At 47.8% G+C, this 17,500-nt stretch overlaps 1 protein-coding gene across 1 annotated transcript in view; it reads right to left on the reverse strand.

Moving 5' to 3' along the window:
* The window catches only part of cnksr2a (connector enhancer of kinase suppressor of Ras 2a), a 125,038-nt gene that overhangs the window by 2,029 nt on the left and 105,509 nt on the right, over positions 1-17,500 (reverse strand). The window contains 3 exon segments of the mRNA XM_048266944.1: positions 1-164; positions 11,860-12,301; positions 12,303-12,410. The exon segment at positions 1-164 is cut by the window's left edge and continues 33 nt beyond it. Of these exon segments, the coding sequence (XP_048122901.1) occupies positions 1-164; positions 11,860-12,301; positions 12,303-12,410 (714 nt within the window).

Genomic DNA, 17,500 nt, shown 5'->3' on the forward strand with positions numbered 1-17,500 from the left:
CAGCTTCTCGTTGAGCAACGGGTCGTTGCAGCGCCGGACGAACGAGCGCTTGTAGTCCAGACGCGTGGAGAGGCGTGGGTCACCCAGCGGAGACAGGCTTGCTCGCTCCAGAGCCCGGTACAAATCCCCCAGGGAGTCGGCATGCCTGTGCTCCAGCTGTTCACCTGAAGGGGGCGCCACACAACAGAGGGGAAGCAAGTCAGGCCACTCGGTGCAGTTACACTTTTTCTCAATTGCTAAAACTTCTGAAACCTCGCTCCATTTTCTTAAAACATTAAACACAAAACTTAAAGGAACCGTATGTAAGAAATGTATTTCAATTAATCATAAAATGGCCCTGATATGTCACTAGACATTAAGAAATCATGTTCATTTCAAATACTTATATCACTGACAACAGTAGTCTGGCCAGGATATTGTCATTTAAAAAGTGAAGTTGCAGCCCTCAACTGATGTTGATGTTGTCATGTTGTGTTTTGGCCTGATGCGCCACCCTCCACCTATCTACTAATCACAAAGTCAGTAGTGTTTCAGCTCTGCTAGTCAGGGGGGAGGGGGAGGGGATACACCGCTCTACAGTAATTTGAAAGTGATTGCAGTCCCAGTTTTGGCCGCAATCTTACATGCGGTTCCTTTAATTAAACACAATCTTCAAGCACTATCTACAAAACCTCTGACTCCTTTTGCAAAATCAAACTTTCCACTTAAAACAGTTTTACCTGTGCTCAAAATCAAACTTTCACCTCAAAACAGTTTTACCTGTGCTCAAAATCAAACCTTCGCCTCAAAACAGTTTTACCTGTGCTCAAAACCAAACCGATCAAAATGATATACACTATCAAGCAGTCAGTAAACAATACACCAAAACATAGAAAACACATTGTTCAAAACACATACTGTAGTTCTAAAGGAGAAGTACATTTTTAATCTCAAAGCAAATTTCATTTTTTTCTGTCATTGTCTTTTGATGAACGAAAACATGTTCTATCATAGTAGTTCAAGATTGATCAGAAATTACTACTTTGCTTTGCTCTTTGCATTTGTTTTGTTCTTCCTCCTCCTTGTCCCTATTTGTACAGTATTGCACCCTGCATCTGACAAACTGTGTGACACTGCAATTTTTGATCTTTGTTGATATGAACCTTCAACCAGTCAAACTCTATTGAGCAGTCAGTACTGTAAACAAATGGAAAGCACAATGTTCAGGGCCATACAATTAATTACATTGCAATTTATTGCTCACTATACACTATACAGCCTACAATGCACTGTGCTACAGTATACAATAAAAGGGACAAAAATCAAAGACTAAACATGTGATCAACGTGCTTCTTCTTGTCTTTGGGCTGGGTCAGGCCAGAGCACTCTGTCGACATCGCAAGCGATATTTTCCCACCTTCAACAACCTCTTTGCTCTCTGAACTGGCTTATATTGGTTGTCAAATAATTTGAAACAAGTGAAATTAATTTTGAGTGTCTGTGTTTAATCAATGACATGTCTGCTGCTCTATTTGTATTTACTGTAATTGTTGCCACTTGTGTTTACCAGTATGGATGACATGTGCATTAGAGTGCAGAGTGTGTTTTGAGAATGAGAATGTGTTTAGAGTATTGCTGAAAAGTGTAAGTGAGATCTGCAAATTGTGTTGTATGTGAAATGATTTAAGGTATTGACAGACTGAACAATTAGCTAAATGAGTTCAGGCAACTAAGAAATTGTTCAGTCAATAGGTTTTAGTGTTTTAGCAATTGAGAGAAACTCTAACAGGCTCCGCTCTCTACTGCAGAAAACAACCTCAGACACAATAGAGTGGAGAAGAAGCACTTTAGGGTCGACTAAGAATCCTTTGAAGTACCATTGGCATTAAACTTTCAATTCCAAGACATTATGTTCAGCTTTGAAGAGGCATGTTTTGCTGAGGAGGGAATCTTTTCGGTGATTTGTGCAGACAGGGCTTCTCGAGTGAAACGTTTCATAACAAAGTTTTGTTATGAAACAGAAGTGCAGTAGCTAGTGGATATGGTTATTCAGCTGGTCACTAATTTGGGACAGTACCTAGTGGATATGGTTATTCAGCTGGTCACTAATTTGGGGCAGTAGCTAGTGGATACTGTATGGTTATTCAGCTGGTCAGTAATTTGAGGCAGTAGCTAGTGGATAGGGTTATTCAGCTGGTCACTAATTTGGAGCAGCCGGACACCCGATGCCGAGGCTGCTGGTTTGAGCCTGATGGAGAGTTACCCACTATCACACGAGACAGAAGGTGGAGTTCCCCACTATTACACGAGGCGAGAGTTCCCCACTATCACACGAGGCGAGAGTTACCCACTATCACACGAGAGAAAAGGTGGAGAATTCCCCACTATCACACGAGACGAGAGTTACCCACTATCACACGAGACAGAAGGTGGAGTTCCCCACTATCACACGAGACAAGAGTTACCCACTATCACACGAGAGAGAAGGTGGAGAGTTCCCCACTATCACACGAGACGAGAGTTACCCACTATCACAAGAGGTGAGAGTTACCCACTATCACACGAGACAGAAGGTGGAGTTACCCACTATCACACGAGACGAGTTACCCACTATCACACGAGACAGAAGGTGGAGAGTTACCTACTATCACACGAGCAGTGTTTGGAATAACGCCATTTAAAAGAACGGCGTTAGGTAACGACGTCATTTTTTCAGTAACGGGGTAATCTAATTAATTACTTTTTACAACGTCTCAACGCCGTTACCGTCGGTCGCGGTCGCCTACTTACTTTAATTGATTGAATAAACTGTAATCCAGGCGCACCCCTGGCTCACAGCTGAGTGAGGAGGTGGGTTAATAACGACGTAAGTGATTATGATTGGCTAAGGCAGAGTCATGTTTCATGATATAAGCACTACTTTAAATTCATTGTGGTCAAAAGCAAGAGCGTGCAGTGCAGTGCAGTGCAGTGCAGTGCAGTGCAGTGCAGTGCAGTGCAGTGCAGTGCAGTGCAGTGCAGTGCAGTGCAGTGCAGTGCAGTGCAGTGCAGTGCAGTGCAGTGCAGTGCAGTGCAGTGCAGTGCAGTGCAGTGCAGTGCAGTGCAGTGCAGTGCAGTGCAGTGCAGTGCAGTGCAGTGCAGTGCAGTGCAGTGCAGTGCAGTGCAGTGCAGTGCAGTGCAGTGCAGTGCAGTGCAGTGCAGTGCAGTGCAGTGCAGTGCAGTGCAGTGCAGTGCAGTGCAGTGCAGTGCAGTGCAGTGCAGTGCAGTGCAGTGCAGTGCAGTGCAGTGCAGTGCAGTGCAGTGCAGTGCAGTGCAGTGCAGTGCAGTGCAGTGCAGTGCAGTGCAGTGCAGTGCAGTGCAGTGCAGTGCAGTGCAGTGCAGTGCAGTGCAGTGCAGTGCAGTGCAGTGCAGTGCAGTGCAGTGCAGTGCAGTGCAGTGCAGTGCAGTGCAGTGCAGTGCAGTGCAGTGCAGTGCAGTGCAGTGCAGTGCAGTGCAGTGCAGTGCAGTGCAGTGCAGTGCAGTGCAGTGCAGTGCAGTGCAGTGCAGTGCAGTGCAGTGCAGTGCAGTGCAGTGCAGTGCAGTGCAGTGCAGTGCAGTGCAGTGCAGTGCAGTGCAGTGCAGTGCAGTGCAGTGCAGTGCAGTGCAGTGCAGTGCAGTGCAGTGCAGTGCAGTGCAGTGCAGTGCAGTGCAGTGCAGTGCAGTGCAGTGCAGTGCAGTGCAGTGCAGTGCAGTGCAGTGCAGTGCAGTGCAGTGCAGTGCAGTGCAGTGCAGTGCAGTGCAGTGCAGTGCAGTGCAGTGCAGTGCAGTGCAGTGCAGTGCAGTGCAGTGCAGTGCAGTGCAGTGCAGTGCAGTGCAGTGCAGTGCAGTGCAGTGCAGTGCAGTGCAGTGCAGTGCAGTGCAGTGCAGTGCAGTGCAGTGCAGTGCAGTGCAGTGCAGTGCAGTGCAGTGCAGTGCAGTGCAGTGCAGTGCAGTGCAGTGCAGTGCAGTGCAGTGCAGTGCAGTGCAGTGCAGTGCAGTGCAGTGCAGTGCAGTGCAGTGCAGTGCAGTGCAGTGCAGTGCAGTGCAGTGCAGTGCAGTGCAGTGCAGTGCAGTGCAGTGCAGTGCAGTGCAGTGCAGTGCAGTGCAGTGCAGTGCAGTGCAGTGCAGTGCAGTGCAGTGCAGTGCAGTGCAGTGCAGTGCAGTGCAGTGCAGTGCAGTGCAGTGCAGTGCAGTGCAGTGCAGTGCAGTGCAGTGCAGTGCAGTGCAGTGCAGTGCAGTGCAGTGCAGTGCAGTGCAGTGCAGTGCAGTGCAGTGCAGTGCAGTGCAGTGCAGTGCAGTGCAGTGCAGTGCAGTGCAGTGCAGTGCAGTGCAGTGCAGTGCAGTGCAGTGCAGTGCAGTGCAGTGCAGTGCAGTGCAGTGCAGTGCAGTGCAGTGCAGTGCAGTGCAGTGCAGTGCAGTGCAGTGCAGTGCAGTGCAGTGCAGTGCAGTGCAGTGCAGTGCAGTGCAGTGCAGTGCAGTGCAGTGCAGTGCAGTGCAGTGCAGTGCAGTGCAGTGCAGTGCAGTGCAGTGCAGTGCAGTGCAGTGCAGTGCAGTGCAGTGCAGTGCAGTGCAGTGCAGTGCAGTGCAGTGCAGTGCAGTGCAGTGCAGTGCAGTGCAGTGCAGTGCAGTGCAGTGCAGTGCAGTGCAGTGCAGTGCAGTGCAGTGCAGTGCAGTGCAGTGCAGTGCAGTGCAGTGCAGTGCAGTGCAGTGCAGTGCAGTGCAGTGCAGTGCAGTGCAGTGCAGTGCAGTGCAGTGCAGTGCAGTGCAGTGCAGTGCAGTGCAGTGCAGTGCAGTGCAGTGCAGTGCAGTGCAGTGCAGTGCAGTGCAGTGCAGTGCAGTGCAGTGCAGTGCAGTGCAGTGCAGTGCAGTGCAGTGCAGTGCAGTGCAGTGCAGTGCAGTGCAGTGCAGTGCAGTGCAGTGCAGTGCAGTGCAGTGCAGTGCAGTGCAGTGCAGTGCAGTGCAGTGCAGTGCAGTGCAGTGCAGTGCAGTGCAGTGCAGTGCAGTGCAGTGCAGTGCAGTGCAGTGCAGTGCAGTGCAGTGCAGTGCAGTGCAGTGCAGTGCAGTGCAGTGCAGTGCAGTGCAGTGCAGTGCAGTGCAGTGCAGTGCAGTGCAGTGCAGTGCAGTGCAGTGCAGTGCAGTGCAGTGCAGTGCAGTGCAGTGCAGTGCAGTGCAGTGCAGTGCAGTGCAGTGCAGTGCAGTGCAGTGCAGTGCAGTGCAGTGCAGTGCAGTGCAGTGCAGTGCAGTGCAGTGCAGTGCAGTGCAGTGCAGTGCAGTGCAGTGCAGTGCAGTGCAGTGCAGTGCAGTGCAGTGCAGTGCAGTGCAGTGCAGTGCAGTGCAGTGCAGTGCAGTGCAGTGCAGTGCAGTGCAGTGCAGTGCAGTGCAGTGCAGTGCAGTGCAGTGCAGTGCAGTGCAGTGCAGTGCAGTGCAGTGCAGTGCAGTGCAGTGCAGTGCAGTGCAGTGCAGTGCAGTGCAGTGCAGTGCAGTGCAGTGCAGTGCAGTGCAGTGCAGTGCAGTGCAGTGCAGTGCAGTGCAGTGCAGTGCAGTGCAGTGCAGTGCAGTGCAGTGCAGTGCAGTGCAGTGCAGTGCAGTGCAGTGCAGTGCAGTGCAGTGCAGTGCAGTGCAGTGCAGTGCAGTGCAGTGCAGTGCAGTGCAGTGCAGTGCAGTGCAGTGCAGTGCAGTGCAGTGCAGTGCAGTGCAGTGCAGTGCAGTGCAGTGCAGTGCAGTGCAGTGCAGTGCAGTGCAGTGCAGTGCAGTGCAGTGCAGTGCAGTGCAGTGCAGTGCAGTGCAGTGCAGTGCAGTGCAGTGCAGTGCAGTGCAGTGCAGTGCAGTGCAGTGCAGTGCAGTGCAGTGCAGTGCAGTGCAGTGCAGTGCAGTGCAGTGCAGTGCAGTGCAGTGCAGTGCAGTGCAGTGCAGTGCAGTGCAGTGCAGTGCAGTGCAGTGCAGTGTGGTCACTGTGGAGTCCTCCATGACGGATGAGGAACGGATGGGGGAACGGATGTGGACTCAACCCCACCTAGACACCTCTCTCTCTTTCTCTCTCTCTTTCTTTCTCTCTCTCTCTCTTTCTCTCTCTCTCTTTCTCTCCTCTCGCTCTCTCTTTCTCTCTCTCTCTCTTCTCTCTTTCTCTCTCTCTTTTCTTTCTCTGTCTCCGTCTCTCTCTCTCTCTCTTTCTCTCTCTCTCTCGCTCTCTCTTTCTCTCTGTCTTTCTCTCTGTGTCTCTGTCTCTCTCTCTCCCTCTTTCTCTATTGTCTCTCTCTGTCTCTCTCAATTCAATTCAAGAATGCTTTATTGGCATGACAAGCTCACTTATATTGCCAAAGCAGTTATACAATAAATCTGAACACATACATGTCAGTAGATTTTCTCTCTTTCTTTCTTTCTCTCTCTCTCTCTGTCTTTCTCTCTGCAGTGTCTCATCACTGGTTGTCGTCATCTCTGCTATGCAGTGGAGTAGTTCTGGTCCTGTGTGTGTGTGTGTGTGTGTGTGTGTGTGTGTGTGTGTGTGTGTGACTGCATCAGTGGACGCAGAAGAGAAGGGCAATGTTCTTTTCACGCCTCCAGAGTCGGCATGGTCACGATCACACGCCCACACACACCTGCAGAGATGTGCAGAGCTCTCTGTGTGCCAACTCAAGACACACAACCACACCAAAGAAACACACCATCTAGCAGAAATCAATATAGCCAACCCCAAACCGTAGCCCCAAAACAGAGCACCGAACAGAGACATCCCGAGTTTGGCCACGGTCTCTGGGCCCAAATGGGGAATTAAGGCTGGGAAGTGATCTCCATGCTGAGCAGGCGCCAGTGTCTCACCCTGGCCTGAGACTGCTGGAAGCTGTGTGGCCGGGCTTGTGTTTGGGCAGAGCAGTTCGCTGGTCCCCAGCCAGGATGTGTCGACAAACCCACTCAAGGGTTTTGTGTGTGTGTGTGAGTGTGTGGGTTTGTGTGTGTGTTTGTGTGTGTGTGTGTGTGTGTCATATGATGTGTTATCAAAAACTTCCACAGGAGGGCAGTAGAGGCATTGCAGGCTCATGTCCACAGTTGACGGCATAGAGATCCTGCATGTGGCACTCTTCCTCTAGTGCCAACACCAACGTTCTCATCTCACTTCAAGCTCTAGTGGTCAGCTTGTTAAAGGAGGCAAAACATTTATTTATTTATTTCATCTGCCTCCTACTTTTTTTTGTGTGTCTCATTTAACAAGGATCTTATTCCAGCAAAATGCTTTAGTCTTTTAAATCATTTATATGAGAGCCATGGACATTCAACCATACTTCATATTGCCTAAAAATGTCAGAAATGAAAATCTATTATCTTATTACACAGTGAACTAATTATGGCATTAAAAAAACTGACCTTACAGTGGCTCAATCGTATCAGCTAGCAATTTCTGATATGACCATAAGATATTAATAAAAAGTACCCCCACTTATTTTAATTAATACTGCAATCTTATTAAGGCTTAAGCCAGGGGATTCATTTCTGAAGCAGCACCCTGCTCAATATTACACCATCTCCTCTATTTTACTTTGACAGATTGTTAAATAATTGTGTGGGTTCAGCTCACGCTGCAGTGCAGTGGCAGAGCAGAAAGGCCGTCTTTCATGGTGGACTTTAATCAGATGTTCCCGGGGCTGCAGTGAATGAGTCTTAATGGCCCACACATCTGCCTCTGACATTTGCCTGGTGATGTTGCAGGAACCATTAAATCAGCACTGCTCTTTTTATTTTCCCTCTCTCTCTCAACATTTCCTTTCTTCTTCTCCCCCCACCCCCTCCCTCTCTTCCTTTATCTCTTGTCTTTCTCTATACTTCCTTCCTCCCTCTCTCTCTCTCTCTCTCTCTCTCTCCCTCTCTTGTCTCTCTCCGCTGCTCTCCTCCTCTGGGGACACGTGTGGCTTAGAATCACAATCGATTGTCTCTGACACTTTCCATCCCTCAGCCAGCGTGCCAACGAGCAGAGCAGAGCAGAGCCGAGCAGAGCAGAGCAGGCAAGCTGGGGCTCGAGAAAGAAAGAGAGCTAGAGAGACTGGGAGATGACTAACATCCACCCCCACAACAACACGCACAGAGAGAGATATAGAAAGAGAGAGAGAGAGAGAGAGAGAGAGAGAGAGAGAGAGAGAGAGAAAGCAAGAAATGTCCTAAACACCTCCATCAACTTTAAATATAGATGAGCACACGGTCTGGGGGTAGAGAGAGAGAGGAAGAAAGAAATGAACATGCAAATGAGAAACGAAAACAAGATGACAGACACGGAGGAGAGAAAACAGTCCCCTACGGCAGCCGAGGCAGCTGGGTGAGAGAGACGAGCTGAGTGGACAGGGCTTTGGTCAGTTAGTTTGGGGGGGGGGGTGTCTCCTGGCTTTCACTCGCCTCTCTACTGTCATGGCCCTTAGTCTGGGATCAGTGAGTGGAGGACGAGATGGCATTGACGGGATGCAGAGAGAGAGAGACAGAGAGAGAGACAGAGAGAGAGTCTAGGAGAAGATTCTCTGGAAGATTCTATGGCTCTTTGGCCAATCCCTGCAGTGGAACCTTGTAGAAAGATCTGATGAAAAGTTCTAAAGAATGTCTGAAGGTTCTGAAGGAGCCTCTGTGCTCTGTTGTCCTTAGCGGTTCCAACACCTTTTTCCCACTTAGTGTGAAGTTGACTTCATAGTGACAAAGGGAAAGCACAGACAGAACGAGTAGGAAAGAGAGAGAGAAAGAAAGAAAGAAAGAAAGAAAGAGAGAGAGAAAGAGAGAAGGAAAGAGAGAGATAGAGACAGAGAGAGAAAGAGAGAAGGAAAGAGAGAGAGACAGAGAGAGAGAAAGAGAGAAGGAAAGAGAGAGAGAGACAGAGAGAGAAAGAGAGAAGGAAAGAGAGAGAGAAATGGAATGGAGACACTGAGGCATATAAATTGAGTTGATCTGATCCACAGAGGGGTGAGCACAGAGCCAGAGTAGGAGATGGAGAGGCAGATAGAGAGAGGTAACAGAGACAGAGAGAAGCAACTGCAGTGAAAAGAGAGAGAGAGAGAGAGAGAGAGAGAGAGAGAGAGAGAGAGAGAGAGAGAGAGAGAGAGAGAGAGAGAGGAGGTAAGCAAGAGGGTGCGGGCCATATCAGATGGAGAGTGAGAAAGGATGAGGCTGCGGAGGAAATAAACATGATAAGGGAGTGGAGGAGAGAGAGAGAGAGGGGGAGAGAAGAGAGAGGGGGGGGAAGTGAGAGAAGGAGAGGGAGAGAGAGAGAGAGGGAGAGAGAGAGGGGGAGAGTAAGGGAGATGAGATCGGGGTAGGATCACGACGGAATAATTTCAAATGAAATCAGTCATTAGGTCAATGAGGATAGTCGCCACACAATTCCAAGACCGAACAACCAAAAATGAAGTTGATTACAGAATGACTACCTTCAGCAAGAATCCGGGAGTGGCTCTTTTAAACAAGTACATACTACACCTAAATAGACCAGACTGAAATACTCTAAAACGTTAAAGCATTAAAGATAACAGTTGTACATTGAAAGCAGTTCAGGGACTTTTCTGTGCAATATCTAAGAAGGCGCTCTACTCCAGCAGACTGAACGAGCTACACATATAAATGGAGACCTATTCATATTCCATGCATTTAGCTGTGCTTTAACACTTTCAAATGTATGTAATGTATGCTAATGTGCAGGCTTTGTTGGGAACACCATACAGTGCATGTCATTCTACCATACATACATTTGGTTGCTGTGGTAACCCCATACTAGAGAAACAAAAGACTTTGGAGGCTGTGAGTGTGAACTGTGAGAACAAAGTTTGGGCAAAGTTGTAATCCTGGAAAAATGCCCACTCTGTGCACATCCCCCCACTCCCACACTCGCCACTCTAAATCGGAGGTACTCCAAACAAGAGCAGACGCCAGGCAATTAAAGACTTGACTGTGTCCTACTTACACCATTTCTTAATGAGCAAAGTTATAAAAGCTTTATTAAATTGTAGCTGTGCGCTTTATTGTTTTGCAGGAGCAGACGAGGTGGGGATGGGGGTGTGGGTTGAGGGGAGGGGGTGAAATTGCTTTTTGATTACAATGGCTGAACACAGGACTGAACAGCCAGTGAGGCCTATGGCACCTCAATATTACAGAGAGAGAGAGAGAGAGAGAGAGAGATGGAACAAGAGAGATAGAGAGAAAGAGAGAGAGAGGGAGAAATAGAGAGAGGGAGAGATGGATAGAGAGAATGAGAGTGAGAGGGAGAGAGATGGAGAGAGACAGAGAAAGACAGGCGATGGAGAGAACACAAGAGCGTAATATGGCTATCTCTGACCCTGGTCATTATCTTAGTGTCCATCTGAGTCATGGTGGGCGCAGTGCTGGGGACAGATGGTTGCTCGGAGACGGAGGCAGAAAGATGCGGTGTCTGGCTGATAAACACCAAAACTGCTGTTCTAATTTGGTACAGCAAAGGAGGGCTTTATGTTTGTAGTGCTAATGCTGACGTCTACACACACTCTTTTTCAAGCGTCTCAGGACTGAGAGGGGCTGTGAGGACAGTCGTCTGTGAGCAGCCTGATGTTATTCATGATCCAAATTTGCAGCCGTTTGTTCTGATACCAGAGTATTGTTAGCTGAGCTTGTGCCAAAGTTAACACGACTGCAGCAAGGTGAGCTATGAAGTTTGCTAGTAAATAAACAAAAAGTACGGAAAGTCAAAGTACGTATGCATGACAATGTATAGGAGATATAAACACGTGTATGTTCCTCTCATCCATCTTCCTTCTTCACAGTAGCAATAAGGTGCTTTCTCTTCATCCTCCGCAAATGAAGCAGGTAGTTCCGTATAGAGACGTTAGAATAAATTAGCGTTTGCGATTGACAACGTTGTGATAAGTAGGCTATAACACTAACTTTGGACCTGTAACCGGAGGGTTGCCGGTTCGAACCCCAACCAGTAGGCACGGCTGAAGTGCCCTTGAGCAAGGCACCTAACCCCTCACTGCTCCCCGAGCGCCGCTGTTGATGCAGGCAGCTCACTGTGTTGGGACTAGTGTGTGCTTCACCTCACTGTGTGCTGTGTGTGTTTCACTAATTCACGGATTGGGATAAATTGAGAACAAATTTCCCTCACAGGATAAAAAAAAGAGTATATATACTTATATACTTATATATACTTATACTTCAGGAACTGTAACGAATTACTGAAATTGGAATTGTTCTTTGTAACGCGTTACCCCCCAACACTGCCAATAGCGTAGACAGCAAATTAAGATATTTTTTCGTTTTGTGGAGTGGCACCGGTAGACTATCAAAAGCGGATTTCGATTTTCGTTACCACTGTGTAGCCAAGACTTATGCCATACCAAGTAGCCTAAATCGAGGTAATTTTAATTATGCATGATTTATTTTGTTATTGAATCTTCGTAGGCTGGGATTCCTCCCCGGCAGCAAATATAGCGAAAGGTAGCCTCCCTGCTTTTCAGAAGGGGCGGCAGGCAGGCTACTGACAGAGCCGGCTGTACAGGGCAGAGCCGACGACAAAGTGGCTTAAAGTGGTACTAAAGTTTCACGCGAGCTTCACGCCGCCATGCATGCGCGACTGAAGTGGCCATTTCAAAGTAATGCCCACTGTAGGTGTCAGGTTTCTTTCTAGAATTGATACAAGCACAATGCTTTAATGAAGCCTACATTAATGTTGCCAGAAAAAAGCCAACGACAAGGAATTACAGCTAACACTCTGTGGACACTTGTGCAGCTAAACATCCTGTAATTGTACAGAAAACATCCTGTAATTCCATAGAAAATATGGATTCCACTTGAGTGACCCCGTGAGGTGGTCTCATTGTTGTGATGGTGGCCCTGTGGCCCTCACCCGGATGGGCCAGCGTTACTCACCGTTGGGGTTGTCCAGACATCGGGCCAGCTCACGGCGCAGCGGGTCGCGCTGCTCCACGCTGGCGGAGGGGGAGGGAGGAGCTGGAGGCCGGGTCAAGTGGCAGCCGGGAAGCCCGGAGGCCCCCGCCGCCAGCCCAGGGTCAGGCAGCAGCAGCATCCGCTCGAAGCCCAGACCTCCTCGGGCTGCGCTGGAGCCCTCGCCCCCCGCCGGCCCGTAGTGGTCCGCCATCAGGCTCCTCTGGGCGGGCAGCGTGGACTGGCGGCGGGCCTCCGCTGGGGAGAGCCCTCCTCCGCCCGCGTCGCAGAACACCGAGTCCTCCAGGGGCAGTGTCTGCAGGTAGTGCAGGCCGGAGCTGGTCAGCGGCGTCTCGATCAGGTCCTGCCACGAGCGCCGCTGGCTGGTCAATTTGGGCGGGCTGGTGGATCCTCCGGCCAAGCTTTTCGCCCCTTTGTGGTTCGCTATGGTACTCTCGCGGGACGAAGCTGACAGACGCCTCGGTGGAGGACAGGCGGCCGTGCTTAGGCTCCAGGTAGGGACTGGCACAGGTCATCTACGAGATGGACACAGAGAGCACAGGTCATCTACGAGATGGACACAGAGAGCACAGGTCATCTATGAGATGGACACAGAGAGCAGGACCTCACAACGCTGCACATACTGCATATGAATATACTGTACACAGTACAACGTACACACACATTTCTCACTGACAGTCATACAGAGCAAAAACAACCAATCAAAGTTGTATCTCTACTCTACTCTATTCTACTCTACTCTAGCCTACTCTACTCATCTTTACTCTACTCATCTCTACTCTACTCATTTCTACTTTACTCATCTCTACTCATCTCTACTCTACTCATCTCTACTCTACTCTACTCTACTTTTACCATCTCTACTCATCTCCCCACTCTACTCTACTCTACTCATCTCTACTCTACTCTTCTCATCTCTACTCATCTCTACTAGGATGGTCCGATGTTTCTAAATTGGCATTTGACGATGTGTACAGTAAAACATTGTGATGGACGATGATATCGGGGGTTAGTGTGGTAAACACTAATTAATTAGCCTATAGCCTAGGTATGCCTGTGGAAATACATTTATAATGTTCTACATAAAAATAAAAAAATATTTTTATATAGGCTATAATGCCTGATGAAAAGTGGACAGCTAAGAGCCAGGGACCAGGCTACCGGGTTGTGCGTGGAAGATCTGCTCCAAGAAAAATTGTTGTGAAAGACGGAGAGACAATCAATCTGAATACTTGCGGTGCACCAACCAGCTGAATATTACACATTGCACAGCCTTCGCTGGGCCCAGCAAAAGCTACTTAAGACTATATCGTGGTAAGACTACTATCATATGGTCACTCATTTCAAATCTTAGTACTATGCAGCATCCCACGCTATCAGGCTACCGGGCTATGCTGATATGAGGGCAGCGGAAGTGAAAGTAAAGGGCCGCGATCGTGCAGTCCAGGCTATATATGGGCTAAGTAAAAACACTTTTTACAAATAACTTAATCCCGATACCACCCGCCGTGTCTGGGACTTTTGCTAAATGCATGAAATACAAAGCCTTTACAGTGAAAGACGGATAGGCTACCTCTGATCCTATAATTAACGAAAGAAATGGTTTATTTTAACACAGAGGAGTGGACGATTTGGCCACAGCTCCTCACAAAAATATTTGAGCTTAGAATGTCCTAGTCGAGCTCAACAATAATGAATCTATATTTTCTGCTAAAAACATTAGGCTACCTATTATTACGTCCAATGTAGGCTATAGGCCCATGTAGACATGTGGGCTACAAAAAGACAATTAGGGCTACACATTCACGCCACAGTCAGGAATTATTTAAATAAGAGGGTAGACTAATAAGTCTCTTTATTTTACAAGACGGTAGACTAATACTGGATAACTGTTTGGCTGACAGCCTTTAAAGTAGGCTCCACCCCATTTCTCTAGGAAAGGTTTTTATGTTTTTAGCCTCGTTACAGCAGGAATTAGTGACTGTGTAATAGAGGCGTGTTTTTTGTTGCTTTCATCGTGATGCCTGTCAACCATCACGGAGTGGACGATGATATAGATCCATCGGCACAGCCCTAATCTCTATTCTACTCATCTCTACTCTACTCTCATCTCTATTCTACTCTACTCTACTCTACTCTACTCATCTCTACTCTACTCATCTCTACTCTCTCTCATCTCTATTCTCTATACTACTCCTATATACATCTCTACTCTCTCTCTACTCATCTCTACTCCTCATCTCTACTCTACTCTACTCTACTCATCTCTACTCTACTCATCTCTGCTCTCTCTCTACTCTGTCTCTACTCTACTCATCTCTACTCTACTCTATACTCATCTCTGCTCTACTCTCTACTCACTGTCTCTACTCTCATCTCTCCTCTATTCATCTCTCTCTACTCCTCTCTCATCTCCTCTCTCTTTTCCTCATCTCTCTACTCTCCTGCTCTACTCTCTCTATATCTCTCTACTCTACTCCTCCTGTCCATCTCTACTCTCTCTCTCTACTCATCTCTATACTCATCTCTACTCTACTCATCTCTCCTCTACTCTACTCATCTCTCTACTCATCTCTACTCTACTCTACTCTACTCATCTCTACTCTATCATCTCTACTCTGCACTCTACTCATCTCTACTCTGCTCTACTCATCTCTACTCTCATCTCTACTCTACTCGTCTCTTCTCATCTCTGCTCTACTCCTACTCATCTACTCTACTCATCTCTACTCTACTCTACTCTGCTCATCTCTATATGCTCTACTCGTCTCCTGCTCTATATATAAATCTCTGCTCTACTCTGCTCATCTCTGCTCTACTCATCTCTACTCTACTCATCTCTGCTCTACTCTGCTCTATTCTCTCTACTCTACTCCTACTCTGTTCTACTCTCCTCGTCTCTACTCTACTCATCTCTGCTCTGCTCTACTCATCTCCTCTGCTCATCTCTACTCTGTCTCTCTCTCTACTCTCTCTCTCTACTCATCTCTATATACTCTACTCATTCTCTGCTCTGCTCATCTCTCTACTCATCTCTCTCATCTCTCTCTACTCTACTCTATAGCCTCTCTACTCATCTCCTCTACTCCTCTCTACTCTATCTGCTCTACTCTCATCTCTCTCTACTCTACTCTACTCTACTCATCTCTACTCTACTCTCTACTCATCTCTACTCTACTCATCCTACTCTCTCTACTCATCTCTACTCTACTCCATCTCTACTCATCTACTCTACTCATCTCTACTCTCTCTACTCCTCTACTCTACTCTACTCTCATTTCTACTTTGCTCTACAGCATTCTATTCTCTACTCTACTGTGTGTGTGTGTGTGTGTGTGTGTGTGTGTGTGTGTGTGTGTGTGTGTGTGTGTGTGTGTGTGTGTGTGTGTATGTGTGTGTGTGTGTGTGTGTGTGTGTGAGAGAAAGAGAGAGAGAGAGAGAGAGAGAGAGAGAGAGAGAGAGAGAGAGAGGGGGGGGTGTTGTGCAGGCAGATGTGTGTGTGTGACGTCCATCATCTGACCCCTGTGACCTCCGTGGGTCGTCCCCTGACTCCTCTCTGCTTGAGCGCCCTCGTATACATCTGGAAGCCTATCTGTGCGGTGTGTGTGTGTGTGTGTGTGTGTGTGTGTGTTGTGCTATTGGTGTGTGTGTGGGTTATCTGAGTGTGCCGTCTGTGCGGGGTGTGTGTGTGTGTGTGTTGTGCCATAAGTGTGTGTGTGTGGGTTATCTAGAGTGTCGTCTGTGCTGTGTGTGTGTGTGTGTGTGTGTGTGTGTGTGTGTGTTGTGCCATTAGTGTGTGTGTGGGTTATCTGAGAATGCCGTCTATGCGGTGTGTGTGTGTGTGTGTGTGTGTGTGTGTGTGTGTGTGTGTGTGTATGTGTGTGTGTGTGTGTGAGTGTTGTGCCATTGGTGTGTGTGTGGGTTATCTGAGTGTGCTGTCTGTGCCGTGTGTGTGTGTCGAGCCATTAGTGTGTGTGTGTGTGGGTTATCTGAGTGTGTGTGTGTCGTGCCATTAGTGTGTGTGTGTGTGTGTGTGTGTGTGTGTGTGTGTGTGTGTGTGTGTGTGTGTGTCGTGCCATTAGTATTATGGTGTGTATTTATTACCATTAGTGTGTGTGGTGTGTGTGTGTCATTACCATTAGTGTGTGTGTGTGTGTGTGTGTATATGGAAGTACTTATGATGTGTGTGTGTAGGTTATCTGAGTGTATGCTGCTATGCGGTGTGTGTGTGCCATTAGTGTGTGTGTGTGTGTGTGTGTGTGTGTGTTGTGCCATTAGTGTGTGTGTGTGTGTGTTATCTGAGTGTGCTGTCTGTGGTGTGTGTGTGTGTGTGTGTGTGTGTGTGTGTGTGTGTGTGTGTGTGTGTGGTGCCATTAGTGTGTGTGTGTGTGTGTGTGTGTGTGTGTGTGTGGTGCCATTAGTGTGTGTGTGTGTGTGTGTGTGTGTGGTGCCATTAGTGTGTGTGTGTGTGTGGTGCCATTAGTGTGTGTGTGTGTGTGTGTGTGTGTGTGTGTGTGTGTGTGTGGTGCCATTAGTGTGTGTGTGTGTGTGTGTGTGTGTGTGTGGTGCCATTAGTGTGTGTGTGTGTGTGTATGTGTAATTACCATTAATGTGTGTATATATATATAATGATATATATTAATATAATATATGATGTGTGTGTGTGTGTGTGTGCCATTAGTGTATATGTGTGTGTGTATTAATAGTATTAATTAATGTGTGTGTGTGTGTGTGTATAATAGTGTGTGTGTGTGTGTGTGTGTGTGTGGTTGCCGTTAGTTGTTGTTGTTGGTATTGTTGTTATTGTGTGTGGTTGCTAATTGGTGTTATTGATATTGATGGTGTGTGTGTGTGTGTGTGTGTGTGTGTGTGTGTGTGTGTGTGTGTGTGTGGTGTTAGTGTGTGTGTGTGTGTGTGTGTGTGTGTGTGTGTGTGTGGTGCCATGAATTATTATATATGTGTGTGTGTGTGTGTGTGTGTGTGTGTGTCTCTACTCATCTCTACTCTCTACTCATCTCTACTCTACTCATCTCTCTCTACTCTACTCTACTCTGCTCATCTCTACTCTACTCTACTCATCTCTACTCTACTCTACTCCTCATCTCTACTCTACTCTACTCATCTCTACTCTCTCATCTCTACTCTCTCTCTCTACTCTACTCTATATTCTACTCTGCTCTACTCTGCTCTATTCTATACTCTACTCATCTCTACTCTGCTCTCATCTCTACTCTACTCTGCTCATCTCTGCTCTGCTCCTCTCTGCTCCCTCTGTCTCTGCTCTACTCTACTCTATACTCTGCTCTGCTCATCTCTACTCTACTCTGCTCATCTCTACTCTACTCATCTCTGCTCTACTCATCTCTACTCTACTCATCTCTACTCTACTCTACTCATCTCTACTCTCTACTCTACTCTACTCATCTCTACTCTTCTCATCTCTACTCTACTCATCTCTCTGTGCTCATATCCTCTACTCTTTTTTGTCTCTTCTCTACTCTACTCTACTCTACTCATCTCTACTCCTGCTCTACTCTACTCTACTCTACTCTACTCTCTGCTCATCTCTCTCCTCCATCTCTAAACCTCTACTCTACTCATCTCT

Source organism: Alosa alosa, chromosome 16 (genome assembly GCF_017589495.1).
Source record: "Alosa alosa isolate M-15738 ecotype Scorff River chromosome 16, AALO_Geno_1.1, whole genome shotgun sequence".
NCBI lineage: Eukaryota > Metazoa > Chordata > Actinopteri > Clupeiformes > Clupeidae > Alosa > Alosa alosa.